At 40.9% G+C, this 17,848-nt stretch overlaps 1 protein-coding gene and 1 long non-coding RNA gene across 2 annotated transcripts in view; both read right to left on the bottom strand.

Moving 5' to 3' along the window:
* Positions 1–2,570: 2,570 nt before the first annotated feature.
* Positions 2,571–17,848, bottom strand: part of LOC308251435 — a 99,493-nt gene continuing 84,215 nt past the window's right edge. The window contains exon 3 of the long non-coding RNA XR_013960923.1: positions 2,571–3,798. This is a non-coding gene — a long non-coding RNA (uncharacterized lncRNA). The remainder of the gene's footprint in view (positions 3,799–17,848) is intronic.
* On the bottom strand, positions 9,385–10,407 carry LOC308250590 (olfactory receptor 7E178-like; the record flags this gene model as incomplete). Its single annotated transcript, XM_080673278.1, has 1 exon — positions 9,385–10,407. The coding sequence occupies one exon, from the start codon at positions 10,405–10,407 to the stop codon at positions 9,385–9,387; it is 1,023 nt and encodes a 340-aa protein (XP_080529404.1).

Below are 17,848 nucleotides of genomic sequence, written 5' to 3' on the forward strand. Positions count from 1 at the left end.
CACACAAATCCAAGAAGCTCACAGAGTCCCAAGCAAAATGAACCCCAAAAGACCGACACCAAGGCACATTATAATTAAATTGGCAAACACCAATGACAAAGTAAGAATCTTAAAAGCAGCAAGAGAGAGACAGAAAGTTACATACAAAGGAACCCCCATCAGACTAGCAACTGATTTCTCAACAGAAACTCATCAGGCCAGAAGGGAATGGAATGAAATATACAAAGTCATGCAAAGGAAGGGTCTGAATCCAAGAATACTGTACCCAGCAAGGCTGTCAATCAAAATTGAAGGTGAAATCAGGAGCTTCACAGACAAAAAAGGACTAAGGGAATTTATTACCACCAAACCAGCAATGCAAGAAATGCTAAAGGGTCTGCTGTAAAAAAAAAAAAGAAAGAAAGAAAGAAAGAAACAGGAAGCGAAGAAGTAACACAGGGGTAAAGAATAGGAATGGCGACAAATAAGTACCTATCAATAATAACTTTAAATGTAAATGGATTAAATGCCCCAATCAAAAGACATAGGGTAACGGATTGGATAAGAAAACACGACCCATATATCTGCTGTCTACAAGAAACCCACCTCAGAAAAAAAGACGCACACAGACTGAGGGTGAAGGGATGGAAAAAGGTTTTCCAGGCAAATGGAACTGAAAAAAAAGCTGGGGTAGCAATACTTATTTCTGACAAATTAGATCTCAAAATGAAGGACATAACAAGAGATAAGGAAGGCCATTTCATAATACTAAAGGGAGCAATCCAACAAGAAGAAATAACTCTGGTAAACATATATGCACCCAATACAGGAGCACCCAAATACATAAAAAAAACTCCTGGAGGATATCAAGGGAGAGATTGACAGCAATACAATCATAGTAGGGGACTTTAATACCCCACTATCACCACTGGACAAATCCTCTAAACAAAACATCAGCAAAGAAACATCAATCCTAAATGACTCACTAGACCAGATGGAATTAATTGACATCTTCAGAACATTTCACCCCAAAGCCACAGAATATACATTCTTCTCAAGTGCACATGGGTCATTTTCAAAGATAGACCATATGTTGGGACATAGGAAAAAGTCTCTTCAAATTCAAGAAGATAGAAATCATATCAAGCATCTTCTCAGACCACAGTGGCATAAAACTGGAAATCAACTACAATAAAAACAACCCAAAGAAATCAAACACATGGAGACTAAACAGCATGCTATTAAACCATGACTGGGTTACCAGAGAGATCAAAGAAGAAATAAAAAACATCATGACAACAAATGAAAATGAAAACACTACAATCCAAAATCTATGGGACACAGCGAAAGCAGTCCTGAGAGGGAAGTTCATAGCTCTACAAGCCTACTGCAAAAAACAAGAAACAGGGGTAATAAATTACCTAACCCAACAACTCAAAGAGTTAGAAAAAGAGCAACAAGAAAAGCCCAGTGTAAGCAGAAGGAAGGAAATAATAAAGATCAGAGCACAGATAAACGACATAGAGACCAAAGAAACAATACAAAAGATCAACAAAACCAAGAGCTGGTTCTTTGAAAGGATAAACAAGATTGATGAACCTCTAGCCAGGCTCACCAAGAAGCAAAGAGAGAGGACCCAAATAAACAAGATCAGAAATGAAAGAGGTGAAATAACAACAGATCCCGCCGAAATACAAAGGATTGTTAAAAAATACTACGAACAACTCTATTCCAACAAACTGGACAACCTGGAGGAAATGGACATATTCCTAGAAAAATATAACCTTCCAAAACTCAATCAGGAAGAATCTAAACATCTCAACATGCCAGTAACTATGGAAGAAATTGAAGCAGTCATCAAAGAGCTTCCAGCAAACAAAAGCCCGGGGCCAGACGGCTTCACAGGAGAGTTCTACCAAACATTCAAGGAAGAACTAAAACCTATCCTCCTCAGACTATTCCAAAAAATTCAAGAGGAAGGAACACTTCCAAGCTCCTTCTATGAAGCCAGCATCACCCTAATACCAAAACCAGATAAAGACAACACAATGAAGGAGAATTACAGGCCAATATCCCTCATGAATGTAGATGCCAAAATCCTCAATAAAATTCTAGCAAATAGGATCCAGCAGTACATCAGAAAGATCATACACCATGACCAAGTAGGATTTATCCCAGGAATGCAAGGATGGTTCAATATCCGCAAATCAATAAATGTGATACATCACATAAACAAATTGAGAGATAAAAATCACATAGTCATATCAATTGATGCAGAAAAAGCATTTGACAAAATCCAACACCCTTTCTTGATAAAAACTCTCAACAAGGTGGGAATAGAAGGATCATACCTCAACATAATAAAAGCTATATATGATAAACCCACAGCTAACATCATACTCAATGGGCAAAAACTAAAACCATTTCCCCTAAGAACAGGAACAAGACAGGGATGCCCACTCTCACCACTCCTGTTTGACATAGTACTGGAAGTATTAGCCACTGCAATTAGACAAGAAGAAGAAATAAAAGGCATCCAAATTGGAAAAGAAGAAGTAAAGCTGTCCTTATTTGCAGATGACATGATATTGTACATAAAAAACCCGAAAGACTCCATCAAAAAACTAACAGACTTAATAAATGAATTCGGCAATGTAGCAGGATACAAAATTAACACCAAGAAATCTATGGCATTTCTATACACCAACAATGAACTTACAGAAAGAGAGACTAAAAAAGCAATCCCATTTTCCATCGCACCAAAAAAATTAAGATACTTAGGAATAAACCTAACCAAGGAGGTAAAAGACCTATATGCGGAAAACTACAGGACACTGAAAAAAGAGATAGAGGAAGATGTAAACAGATGGAAGAACATACCATGTTCATGGATTGGTAGAATCAACATCATTAAAATGTCCATACTACCCAAAGCAATCTATAGATTCAATGCACTCCCCATTAAAATACCAACGGCGTATTTCACAGACCTAGAAAGAACTCTCCAAAAATTCATCTGGAATAAAAAAAGACCCCGAATAGCCACAGCAATCCTGAGAAAGAAGAATAAAGTAGGAGGGATCTCAATACCAGATTTCAAGCTGTATTACAAAGCCACTGTCCTCAAAACAGCCTGGTACTGGCACAAGAACAGACATATAGATCAATGGAACAGAATAGAGAATCCAGATATCGACCCAAACCATTATGCGCATTTAATATTTGACAAAGGAGGCATGAGCATACAATGGAGTCAAGAAAGTCTCTTTAATAAATGGTGTTGGGAAAATTGGACAGATACATGCAAAAAAATGAAACTAGATCACCAACTTACACCATACACAAAAATAAACTCAAAATGGGTACAAGACTTAAATATAAGACGGGAAACCATAAAAATACTAGAGGAATCCACAGGCAGCAAAATCTCAGACATATGCCAAAAGAACTTTTTCAGTGATACTGCCCCTAGGGCAATGGAAGCCAAAGAGAAAATAAACAAATGGGACTACATCAAAATAAAAAGCTTTTGCACAGCAAAAGAAACCATCAACAAAACAACAAGAAACCCCACTGTATGGGAGAACATATTTGCAAATGGTATCACTGATAAAGGTTTAATTTCCAACATCTACAGGCAGCTTATACAACTTAATAAAAGGAAGATAAAGGATCCAATAAAAAAATGGGCAACGGACCTAAATAGAATCTTTTCGAAAGAAGACAGAAGGAAGGCCAAGAGACACATGAAAACATGCTCAAAGTCACTAATTATCCGAGAGATGCAAATCAAAACAACAATGCGATACCATCTCGCACCTGTCAGAATGGCTATCATCAACAAATCAACAAACGACAAGTGTTGGCGAGGATGCGGAGAAAAAGGAACCCTCGTGCACTGCTGGTGGGAATGCAGACTGGTGCAGCCACTGTGGAGAACAGTATGGAGTTTCCTCAAAAAACTGAAAATGGAACTCCCATTTGACCCAGTAATCCCACTCCTAGGAATATATCCTAAGAAACCAGAAACACCAATCAGAAAGGATATATGCACCCCTATGTTCATAGCAGCACAATTTACAATAGCTAAGATTTGGAAACAGCCTAGGTGCCCGTCAGCAGATGACTGGATCAGAAAACTATGGTACATCTACACAATGGAATACTATGCTGCCATAAAAAAGAAGGAATTACTACCATTTGTAGACACCTGGATGGAATTAGAGAACATTATGCTAAGTGAAATAAGCCAGTCAATGAAAGAAAAATACCACATGATCTCACTCATTTAGGGATAATGAAAAACATTATAAACTGATGAACCAAAAGATAGTTACAGAGGCAGTAAAGCATCAAACAGAGTGTCTAATTACAGCGGTAAGGTTAGGGAGAGGTGGGGGAAATAAGAGATCAACTGAAGGACTTATATGCATGTATATAAGAGTAACCAACGGATGCAAAACTTTGGGGTGTGAGGGCATGTATGGGAGTGGGGTGGGGGTGGGGGGCAATGGTAAGATATGTACACATATAATACCTTAATAAAAATTTGAAAAGAAAAAAAAAATAATAATAAAATAAAATATGAAGTATTATGCTAAGTGAAATAAGCCAGGCAGAGAAAGATAAATATCACATGATCTCATTCATTTGTGGAATATAATAAACAACATAAACTGATGAACAAAAATAGATCCAGAGACAGAGAAACATCAATCAGAACGTGAAACCTCAGGGAAGGTAGGGGAGGGTGGGGATAAGGGGGAGAGATCAACCAAAGGACTTATATGCATGCATGTAAGCCTAATCATTGGACACAGACAACAGGGGGGTGGGGGCATGAATGAGAGATGGGGGGTAATGGGGGAATTAGGACACATATGTAATTCCTTAATCAATAAAGAAATTTAAAAAAAAGAAAAAAGAACTACCTTGGAATTGTCTTTAAAATCTCCCCAAAATAATTTTATTAGTAAGAAGATATCCCAAGTTCACTTCCTTGCCAAGCAGACGTTGAAACAGCAATTAGCATGCAAGATGTTTAGCAGGCAGTGCTCCTAGAATCAACACCTGTGGTAAAGCAAATGTGTAGTTATGAATTTGGCCTCACTTAAAGAGAGATATGGGAGAAGCCAAGATGGTGGCATAAGGTAAACATCTGTACGTGCTGCCTCTCACAACCACACCAAAACTACAACTAAAAGACAAAACGCCTATCATCCAGAACCATGGGAAAACTGGCTGAGTAGAACTTCTACAACTAGAAGGAAAGAAAAAAGCGCATTGAGACTGGGTAGGAGGTGCAGAGGCACGGGACAGCAGAGGTATGGAGGTGCGCAAAAAGGGCTGGCAACTGGGTACACTGTCTTTTTTCATTCAGAAGGGAGATACAAGCTCCCGACTGCTCTGAACTCCAATTTCCTGTGAGACTCTGGGGACCCAGACTCCTACATAGAGAAACTGGACTGGGGTCAGAAAGCGAGGGTGCTTGCAGGGATCATTGTTACTGTGTGGGGGCGAGGGACACAGACACATGGAGACAAGGAGATGTGGAGACGTGGAGACGGCTGACTGGCAGCCATCGCTGGTTGCTCCACCCTGGTGATTCCCTGAGACCCCACCCCACCCAATTTACAACCCCACCCAAGCTGTGCACAGCGGCTTTTGCATATGAATGGCCTGTCCTTTCGCAGCCTAACCTAACAAACTGCAGTTGGGTCATAGAGCTCCAAAACTTCCAAACCCCAAACAAAGAGGAGAAATCTGCAATTCTTGCTGTAGCTCATGCTGGGTGGCCTCAAGCAGTGGCTGACTTTGCACCTCCTTGGAGATCCAGGGGCCAGTGTACCTAGTGGTCATTGTGAGACAATACCAGATTTCAGCTCCTCACATCCATAAGTGACACACTCAAGAGGCAGAATCAGTGAGCACCAAAGACCCACTGAGGCAAGTCCTGCCTCATAAGGGTGTCTCCAGCACAGCAGTTCTTCCATTACAGACACAACGGGTCCTCACAGACAATTGGCCTGGAGGTCAATTCCTCCCAGTGATACCAACAACAATCAAGGCTTAACTACAACAAGACTGTGCACCCAGCCCACAAAGGGGTGCACCAAGAGTCTCCACCTCAGGTTATTGGGGAGGCTGAGACACTGGGCCCTATAGGACACCTAGCACACAAAGCCACTCTATCAACACAGGGAAGCAGCCAAAATGAGGAGACAAAGAAACATGCCACGAATTAAAAAAATGGAGGAAAGCAAACTACTGGATATAGAGTTCAAAACCACAGTTATAAGGTTACTCAAGCATCTTCTAGAAACCTTCGAGGAACTTAGTGAGACCTCCGAGGAACTTAGTGAGACCTTCAAGGATCTTAATGAGAATGCCAAAAAAAATGGAAAAGGACCAGTCAGAAATTAAGCATACACTGTCTGAAATAAAGAATAATATACAGAAATTCAGTAGTAGACTAGATGATCCCAAGAATCAAGTCAAAGATTTGAAATATGAGGAAGCAAAAAACACCCAACCAGAAAAGCAAAAGAAAAAAGAATCCAAAAATATGAAGATAGTGTAAGGAGCCTCTGGGACAACTTCAAGCGTACCAACATCCGAATTATTGGGGTGCCAGAAGAAGAGAGAGAGCAAAATATTGAAAACCTATTTGAAGAAATAATGACAGAAAACTTCCCCTACCGGTGAAAGAAATAGACTTACAAGTCCAGGAAGCGCAGAGAACCCCAAACAAGAGGAATCCAAAGAGGAACACACCAAGACACATCATAATTAAAATGCCAAGGGCAAAAGACAAAGAGACAATCATAAAAGCAGCAAGAGAAAAACAGTTAGTTACCCACAAGGGAGTACCCATATGACCGTCAGTTGATTTCTCAACAGAAACTATGCAGGCCAGATGGGAGTGGCAAGAAATATTCAAAGTGATGAATAGCAAGAACCTACAACCAAGATTACTCTACCCAGCAAAGCTATCATTTAGAATTGAAGGGCAGATAAAGAGCTTCACAGGTCCTAACTGGTTTGGCTCAGTGGATAGAGCATCGGCCTGCAGACTGAAAGGTCCCAGGTTAAATTCCAGTCAAGGGCATGTACCTTGGTTTCGGACACATCCCCAGTAGGGGGTGTGCAGGAGGCAGCTGATCGATGTTTCTCTCTCATCAATGTTTCTAACTCTCTATCCCACCCCTTCCTCTCTGTAAAAATCAATAAATTTTTTTTTTTTAAAAGAGCTTCACGGACAAGAAAAAGCTAAAGGAGTTCATCACTACCAAACCAGGATATATGAAATGCTGAAGGGTATTCTTTAAGAAGAGGAAGAAGAAGAAAAAGGTAAAGATAAAAATTATGAACAACAAAGTGACAACAAATATATATCTATCAACAAGTGAATCTAAAAATCAAGTCAATAAAAAATCTGATGAAAAGAAAAAACTGGTGACTATAATAGAATCAGGGGCACAGAAAGGGAGTGGAATAACAATTCTCAGGGAGAAGGGGGCGTGAGGGGTGCAGGAAGATATTGGACTAAAATCTTACACCTATGGATGAGGACAGTGGCTGGGAGTAAGAGCATAGGGTGGCAGGGAAACTGGGTGGAGGGGAGCTATGGGGGGGGGAAGAGGAACATCTGTAATAATCTGAACAATAAAGATTTATTTTTTAAAAAAAGAGAGAGACAGAGAGATGGCCTTTAATCCTAGGCCTGAGGGTAACCATTAAATTTCTCAAGTGATAGGATTGATTGGTTAGTTGTGGTGGGCCCAATTAACCTTATGTTATATTTTATGCTAATGAGAGATTCAAGATGAGGATTGGTCATGCCAAAAAGACTAACCAGGAAAATCAAGGAGTGGGGCTTTAAGCCAAATGTTATCAGTCAACCTGTGGGGGAAAGCTGGAAATTATGTTCAACCAAATGGGCAATAATTCAATTTATCACATCTAGCTAACAAAGCTTCAATAAAAACTCTAGACACAGACGCTCAGGAGTGCTACCTGGTGGCAATACTCTGAGTAATATGTCACATTGTGACCAGGATGAGTTAATGGATCAAATCCTCATGAGGAGAAGACAAGAAGCTTTACATAGAGGATGCTTCAGATATTCCCTATGTATATCTTCTTTTCACGCGTCCTAATTTGTATTCCTTTGCTGTAATCAAACTGTGACCATATGTATAGCACTACCCTGAGTTCCATTGCTCATGCTGGTGAATTCTTCAACCTGAGGAAATGTCCTCATTCTGAATCACTGGAGCAAATTATTGAATGTGAGGGAGACCCTGAGTTTGTGGCTTACTGGTATGAAGTGAGGGTGGCCTTGGGCACTTCGGAACTTGTGGCTGGTGTCTTAAGTCAAAACAGTCTTGCAGGGACTGTTCCCTCAGACTCTGTGGTTATGCAAACTCTTTGTAACAGGAAGGGCAGTGGATGAAGTCAAGTCAAGTTGAAGCCCATCAAAGGCCTCCTAAAATCACCAGGAAGATCTGGGTTGAGCATGAACCTTTAGAGTTGGCTGATATTGGTGACCAGATGCCAAATATCATGGCATGTGAGCCACTTCAGAAGGAGGCATGACCTTGGTTATGGTGGCTCTCTGTAGCTGAGGCAGATCCCTATGTGGACTAATACTGAGGGCTAAGTGACACACCCAACAGTTGGGACAACATGTCCCTTATAACTAAAAGGATATCTTTTGATTTATTGTGGTAAAATCACTTAACATAAAATTTACCATCTTAAACATTTTAAGTGTTGAGTTCAATAGTATTAAGTACATTCACATTGCTGTGAAACCATCACCAACATTCATCTCCAGAACTCTTTTTACCTTGCAAAATAAAACTCTTTATTTCCTAATTAAATACTAACGCCCTATTCCCTGGCAACCAAAATTCTACTTCATGTCTCTATGAATCTGATTACTTTAGGTGCCTCACATAAGTGGAATTATACAGTATTTGTCCTTTCATGTAATTGATGGAGATGTTAGATAGAATGGAGGGAAACTATCAGGAAAATTGGGAATTATACATCCAGTTTTCCTAGGAAAGTCCTGATTATTCTCAAGAATATGAACAAGACCATGAATGAGCAAAAATATGGATAAATAGAAAAGAATCATGAAGAAAGTACAGAAAGAATAAATAACAACAAAGAGAGAGCTATGATATTTTTAATAATAGAAACAAGACTGCTCATGACCAAGAGTTCTGGTTAATGCATAAGGAAAGTGAGAAGGGCATATAATCCTGGAGGGGCTATTACTTAAGTAGGGAGTCGAAAACAATCTCCCAATTTCATTACAGCTGTGCTAAGAAGATAAATTGTGTAAGCAGAAAGCAGAGAGCCATATAGGTACATATGCACAATGTGACTGCAGAATCAGAATTTCTTGTTGCACATGTTTGATTTTGCTGCTTTTTCCAGTCTATGAACCAAAAATGATAGCACAGGTATAGAGTAGACTATTCTTCTGACCATCCTCCATAAAGCACTCTTGATGTCTCTGTTCCTCAGGCTGTAGATGAAGGGGTTCAGCATTGGGGTGACCACAGTGTACATCACTGAGGCCACAGCACCCTTCCGTGGGGAAGATGAGACAGATGAACTGAGGTACACACCAAGGCCTGTCCCATAAAATAAGCAAACAACTGACAAGTGAGAGCCACAGGTGGAGAAGGCTTTATATTTTGAACTTGATGGTGGGACCCTCAGAATAGATGACACAATTCTATAGTAAGAGAAAAGGATCCATGAAAGCGGGACACCACCAAAGATGGCTCCAATAAAGTAGATCACTATGTCATTGGTGGAGGTGTCAGAACAGGCAAGGTTGAAGAGTTGAGAAGGGTCACAAAAGAAATGAGGGATTTCCACATCTGCACAGAAGCTAAGTTGTGACACCATCAAGTATAGCAGCTGGGAGTCCAAAAGGCTGATGAAAAATGACAGCAGGACCAACAAGCCACAGAGGCGAGGGCTCATGATGACCAAGTAGTGTAGGGGCTGACAAATGGCCACCAACCGGTCATAGGCCAGCACAGCCAGGAGTATATTATCCAAACAACCAAAAAGAGTAAAAACAGTACCTTGAGTTAGGCAGCCTGCATAAGTGATGGACTTGCTGTGTGTCTGGAGGTTCAGCAGCATCTTGGGAACTGTAGTGGTGCTGAAACCGATGTCAGCCAAGGACAAATTAGAAAGGAAGAAGTACATAGGTGTGTGGAGGTGGGAGTCAGAGATGACAGCCAGGATAATGAGTAGGTTCCCGAGCATATTCACCAGGTACATGGACAGGAACAGCCCAAACAGAAGAGGCTGCAGTTCTGGGTCATCTGAGAGTCCCAGGAGGAAGAATTCTGAGCCATGTGTTCGATTCTGTGGTTCTACGCAGATAGGACACATTTTGAAAAAGAATAAATAAATTAAACAAGTGCTAAATAAATGAAACAAGTGTAGAGGCATCCATATTTTGGATTCAAACGATTCACAAATAGTTTCACTTGAGGACCACATACCCTCCTCGCTCATTACCTTCAGCAACATGTCTGAGTTGTTAACTCTTTTTAGAACTCTTTGCTTATTGGTGTCTGGGCTATTCATCTATTTCTATAGACACTTTAGAGGCACTGAGTCAAAGAATATTAGAGAAGAAAGGACATTTTGAGATAATAAATCCATGAACAAAACAAAATATCAGCCTTCTACTTTTGAAGGAAAAATATGGAATGAGAAATATTCTTGTATATGACAAACATCATTATATTTGAAAGACACTAAGAAGCAGTTGTAAGTACTTTATCTCATCCAAATGCACTGTAAGAAATTTTCTTAATTTGGAATATAGTCTAGAAGACCTAAAACCACATTAACTCTATTCTAACCTACCATAAAATGTTAATAATCAGACAGCATTTTTACATGGCAAATATCTTTAAGGATTTTCATTTTTTGTTTGTTTTTTTGTTTTTTGACATCCATCTTCCTTGGAGATAAGTGCTCACTCAAATGTGTAGATTGTCTGATCAAAGTCCCCTCAAATAAAACTCATATATAAATATTTGGCCTTGGTAGACTACACATTTTGAAAAATATGATTTTGTTAAATGCACAAAATCATACAGCATCACTGATCCTGAAGATGATAGTAATTTACAATGCACCAATGATTAAGTAATAACTAACTTTCACGAATACAGTGTACTTACTTTTCTCTTGAGAAGGTTATTTTCTATCAGTGATACACAATCCAAGAGAAACATCTGAGATTGACTTTGCACTTTACTGTTTTGGTGTGTAGTGGATGGGTACTTCTTAAATATGTCTCTAATCAGAAGCATTTGTGAAGGGTTGACTTCTCATCCAAACCAACCCTCCAATGAACATTTGAAAAATTTAGGACCAAACAAGGCCTTACACCTTAAGTTGGCTTTCTTATGCCAGCTTAAGAGCTTCCCAAGTCAGTTCTTCTAGGCGGACTGCATTTCTCCTAAACCAGTCCCTGAAGGCAACTCAGGTTAAAACAGAAGTATTACTTTGTCAAAATAGTTATTCCTTTGTGTGACATGCTAGATCCCTATGTATATAACTGATCATTTCCATTTTGTAATACTACCTAAACTTTAGATTCACTATATCATAAAAAATTATTTTTGCATCAAAAAAAGTTATGTACTTTGGGGGAAATCAAATGGGAAAAGAACAAAAACAGCTGTTACAAACACCTGGTTAGCTTGCTCATCAGTAACAGGGGTATATTAATTAAACTGATCTAATAGGATTGTTGTAAGAAATAACATTAAGCCCTAACTGGTTTGGCTCAGTGGATAGAGTGTCGGCCTATAGACTGAAGGGTCCCAGGTTCGATTCTGGTCCAGGGCATGTACCTTGGTTGTGGGCACATCCCCAGTTGGGGGTGTGCAGGAGGCAGCTGATCTATGTTTCTCTATCATGATGTTTTTCTCTCATCAATGTTTCTAACTCGCTCTCTCTCTCCCTTTCTCTCTGTAAAAAAAGAAAAAATAAATAAATATATTTAAAAAAATAAATAACATTAAATTATAAATATAAAATACCTAAACATATGTTATCAATGCTAGTTGATCATTATAATTACTTTTCCATCTTTTAAAACTTAATGATTGGCTGGCCATAACCTAGAGCCAGTTAAATTAGAATTTCTACACATAAGTGCTTTGGGCATATTAACATGTAGCTAGGGTAGAGAATCATTGCCAGGTTATTAGTAAATGTTGTATTAATGTTATCAATTATTATCAATAGTTTTCCCACTACCCATATTAAAATATGAATATTTAATAATATGTGCTATTGAACTCATAGTTATTATTGATAAAACTTAAGGGTATGTTGCGATTCTGCCTAATCTTTCTCTGCACTTCAGTTGTCCAAAGGCAAACAATGTCATGAATTTGATGAATGCATTTTCCTTTCAAAGTTTTTATAATGTTAGCATTGAGCTTTGTACTCATAGCATTTTCCTGAAAACTTATCTAAATGCTCTCATGTTACTCATATTGTTCCCTGAGTTCTCATTTACCACAGCATTGCGTTTCAAGTCTCCCTGTGAAATGCATACATCAATTTTAGCACTTTGAATGATGCTCAGTATTATCTACGGGGTAAACTTCATTTTATTTTTAATTTTTTAAATTAAGACTAGGCTAAGAAAATTCTTAAGCCCATCTCCTTATCACACAAGTGAGAATTTTCTAAAGATATATTCAAAAAAGATAATTGGTTGAGTTGTAACATTAATGTGTTCAATTTTACTATTAATTACCGAGACACTTGCGTTCCCAATAGAAAAATCAGACAAGATCCACTACATGCTCTGATTGCCAACGTATAAAATTAGAAACTTCCTTGAAGTCTGACTACCAATAGTCTTCATGATAGAGCCACAGGAAAATGCGCATTTGTATAGGGAATGATGTTTACATATCTCGGTTTTACAAATATGCTGAGAAATGCGTTACTATCCTTGGGAAACCCTATGATCCACAACATTCATGCAATAAAGGTCCCTTCAAACCACAGATGAACTCACCAAATCCCAACAGAAGGAATTGGTGGTGGTGCGCTTGTTTGGAAAGAAACAATCACTGTGCTGCAGTGGAGGGGACAGAGCCCTGGGCTGGGAATCAGGAGGCCTGTGTCTGAGTCCCACAGCTGTCACCCACTAAGTGGGATGTGTGAGTAAATCTTTTCACCTCTCTGTACATAGAAATGGGAGAATAACAGCCATCTCTGGCAAATGAGTGACACCCAATTGTCTTTAAATCAGATTGAAAGAGTGGGCTTATTGATGAAAATCAATCCCAGGAAAGGCTGAAGGACGACATTTTATTCTGTGATACGCCAGAGAAAGGTAGAAGCCTATCCTGTCCCAGGTAATTTGTTCATGGAATGAGAGGAAATCCTGAAATGTGTCTCAGTCCACACAAAAAGATTTACTTCCCTTCTCTTCCTTCTCTTTTCAATATTTTGTACTTTTATGAAAATCTCCACAATTTCTCTTTATATTTAAATGTTGTAGTCCTATCCTGTTTGGCTCAGTGGATATAGTGTTAGCCTGCTGACCAAAGGGTCCCAGGTTTGATTCCGGTCAAGGGCTTGTATCCTGGTTGCAGGCTCCTCCCTGGGCCGGGGCTGGTCAGGATGCATGCAGGAGGCAATCAATCAATGTGTTTCTCTCACATAAATGTTTCCCTCTGTCTTTCCCTCTCTCTTCCACTCTCTAAAAGGTCAGTGGAAAAATGCCTCTCCCCACGCAGGAAGATTAACAAAACACAAACAAAATGCCCTATCCGGTTTGCCTTAGTATATAGAGCTTCCACCTGCAGTCAAGGGTACATGCCCAGGTTGCAGGTTCAATACCCAGTTGGGGATGTGCAGAAGGCAGCTGATCAATGATTCTCTCTAATCATTGAGGTTTCTATCTCACTCTTCCTGTTCCTTCCTCTCTGAAATCAATAAAAATATAAAAATATTTATATTAAATGTTGTATTTACTATTAAATGGAAATTGATAGGTTTCTTAGAAAACCCATGACATAGATACATACAAATACTGTTTCATTTCTGCTGACCCCAGGAAACACTGCTAAAAGGAGGGAAATTACTGGAAAGAAAGCACTGGGCTTGTGGAAGCCCTGTCACCCATACTCTGTTTCTGAGACCCAAGGAAGAGTCTATTCAATATTTAGCAGAGACTGTTGTTCTCTGCTAAGCAGAGGATAGGCCCTGGGGATCAGAAATGAATGTCACTCAGATGTTTCCCTCCAGCTATTCAGATTCTACCCTTTTAAGGACAAAAATATCTGAAATGTTCCATACTGGTGCCCTCCCAGCTGTCTGTCCCAACTCCCCTGTTTGTCCTAATGATGAAAAAGAAATGCTCCTGACAGTCCCTCTCCATCCATCGCCTCCACAGTACTCACTGGGCAGTTCTGTCTCTGCTGGAGTCTGACCAAGGAGTGGGAATCCACTGCCCCAGTCCTGCCTGGCAAGCAATGAAGGTTCAGGTTCCATCAAGACTGGCAGGACGTCAGAGTTAGTCATGGGCTCCTGATGCAGTGGATGAGAGAGGAGAAGACTCGGATGTGAAACCCCCTGGACTGAGACGGGAACCTGAAGGGCTGGAGGCACAGCTGGTTATCTATTGCTGCATGGCCCTGGGAGCTCAATGCACAGAGCTCATAATTAGTCAAATGGGTCCAGGTTACCCAGTCTCTGAGGACTTGCTGTTACTAATAGAAGAGGAAAAGGGAATGTATTTTTTAAGGTTTGGGGCCTTCCTCTTCTCAGGAGAAAGTTCCCCTGTACTTCTCACTTCCAAGTTGCTGGAATTTTATAAATTTAAACAATGTTTTTCAATTGAAAAGCAGCAATGTGTGTCTTGTATGTCTGCCCATTCATTGAATTAACCATTCTATGGAGGGATAATTATGTTTTCTATACCAAGAATATGATACCATTTCTATTTTCTCATTTAATATTTATCTCTCTAAAGAGGAACTTCCTCTTTTTGTCCATAGTCCAGCTTTGGGTTTTGAATTTTATGTGTTGAGATGTTTTTCTTTGTTATTTAGAAAGACAATCAAAGTTCTACTTTTTCTGGGGAATTTATGCATGTTGTTACTTAGACAACCATCTATTTTGATATACCAAATTGACAATTTTCTTAAAAATCCTATGGGGGGTTTCACAGATGTCTGTGTTCTGAATGTAGGGCTGTAGTCATCCCCTCTTTCCATTTTCTATTTTTTAAATTAAATTGATTGGGGTGACATTGATTAACCAAAATTACATAGGTTTCAGTGTACAATTCTTTTTTTAAATTCCATTTTTATTGATTCAGAGAGGGAGGTAGAGGGAGAGAGAGAAACATCCATGATGCAAATTATTGGTCAGCAGCCTCCTGCACGCCCCTTGGGATTGAGCTCACACCCCAGGCATGTGACCTTAACCAGAATCAAACCCAGGACCTTTCAGTCTGCAGGCCAATGCTCTATTCACTGAGCAAAACTAGCTAGGGTTCAGTGTACAATTCTATAATACACTAGAGGCCCATTGCATGAAATTCGTGCACGGGGGTGGGGGGGTGCGGTGTCCCTCAGTCCAACCTGCACCCTCTCCAATCTGGGACCCCTTGAGGGATGTCCGACTGCCCATTTAGGCCAGATCCCGGTAAGATCGGGCCTAAACGGCAGTTGGACATCCCTCTCACAATCCAGGACTGCTGGCTCCCAACTGCTTGCCTGCCTGCCTTGCTGATTGCACCTAACCACTTCTGTCTGCCAGCCTGATTGATGCCTAACTGATCCCCTGCCAGCCTGTTTGCCCCTAACTGCCCTCCCCTGCAGGCCTGGTCACCCCTAACTACCCTCCCCTGCAGGCCTGCCCCCCCCAACTGCTCTCCCCTGCAGGCCTGGGTCCCCCAAACTGCCCTTCCCTGCAGGCCCAGTCACCCCCAACTTCCCTCTCTTCTGGCCTGGTCACCCCTAACTGCCTTCCTCTGCAGGCGTGATCTCCCCCAACTGCCCTCCCTTGCAGGCTTGGTCCCTCCCAACTGCCCTCCCCTTCTGGCCTGATCGCCAACAACTGCCCTCCCCTGTAGGCCAGGTCACCCCTAACTACCCTCCCCTCCAGGCCTGGTCCCCCCCAACTGCTCTCCCCTGCAGGGTTGGGTCCCCCTAACTGCCCTTCCCTGCAGGCCCAGTTGCCCCGAACTTCCCTCCTCTGCCCGCCTGGTCACCTCTAACTGCCCTGCCCTGCAGGCTAGATCACCCCCAACTGCCCTCCCCTGCTGGCCTGATCACCCACAACTGCCCTCCCTTGCAGGCCTGGTCCCTCCCAACTGCCCTCCCCTGCTGGCCATCTTGTGGTGGCCATCTTGTGTCCACATGGGGTCAGCCATCTTTGACCACATGGGGTCAGCCATCTTGTGTGTTGGAGTGATGGTCAATTTGCATATTACTCTTTTATTATATAGGATAGAGGCCTGGTGCATGGGTAGGGGCCAGCTGGTTTGCCCTGAAGGGTGTCCCACATCAGGGTGGGGTTCCTTTGGGGTGTGGGGCGGCCCAGGTGAGGGGCCTGTGATGCTTTGCAGGCCAGCCACGCCCCCCAGCGACCCAAGCGGAGGTCCTGGTATCTGGGATTTATTTATCTTCTATAATTGAAACTTTGTAGCTTTGTGTGGAGGCCTGGGCCGGCCAGGGTGTGCAGAAAGCTTGGCTTCCTCCATTACCAGGGAAACCCAAGGCTCCTGCTCGCTTCGTGGCCATAGCCACCTTGGTCGGGTTAATTTGCATACTTGATCCTGATTGGCTGGTGGGTGTGGCTGGTGGGTGTAGTAGAGTGATGGTTAATTTGCATATTACTCTTTTATTAGATAGTATTATATGTATATTGTATTGTGTGCTCACAACCCGAAGTCAAGTCTCCTTCCATCACCTTTTATCCTGAAACCCTTTATCCTCATCTACTGCCCCCCACACTCTTTTCCTTCTGGTAATCATCATTCTGTAGTCTGTGTCTATGAGGGGGTTTTTAGGCTTAATCCCTTCACCTTTTTCACCCAAGCCCCCAAACCCTTGCCCTCTGACAGCTGTCAGTCTGTCGTCTGAATCTATGAGTCTATTTCCATTTTGTTACTTTATTTTGTTCATTAGATTCCACATATAAGTGTAATAATATGGTAGTTTTCTTTCTCTGATTGGCCTATTTCACATAGCATAATACTCTCTAGGTTAAAAAATATATAATTAAAAAAATAAAATAAAATTTTTTTAAAAAAAAATACTCTCCAGGTTCATCCATTCTGTCATAAGAGGTAAAACTTCCTTTATTATTTTTTAATCCTCACCAATGGTATGTTTTTATTAATTTTAGAGAAAGAGGACAGGAAAGAGTGAGAGAGACATTGATGTGAGACACATCAATTGGTTGCCTCCTGCATGCACCCTGACCAGGGACTGAACCCACACCCTAGGTATGTACCCTGGCTGGGAATCGACCTTGCAACCTTTTGGTGTATGGGACAATGCTCCAACTAACTCAATCATACAGCTATGGCAAATTTTCTTTTGGTTTTATGGCCTTTATTATGCTGAGGTGTGTTTCCTCTATTCCCACATTACTGAGTTTTTTATCATAAAAGAGTGCTGCATTGCATCAAATGCTTTTTCTGCACTTATTGATATGATCAGGTGGTTTTATCCTTCATTCTGTTTATTTGATGTCCCAGGTTTATTAACTTGTGACTGTTGTACCAAACTTGCATCCCTGGGATAAATTCCACTTAGAGTGCATAATCTTT

Source organism: Plecotus auritus (assembly GCF_963455305.1).
Source record: "Plecotus auritus genome assembly, chromosome: 6".
Taxonomy (NCBI): Eukaryota; Metazoa; Chordata; class Mammalia; order Chiroptera; family Vespertilionidae; genus Plecotus; species Plecotus auritus.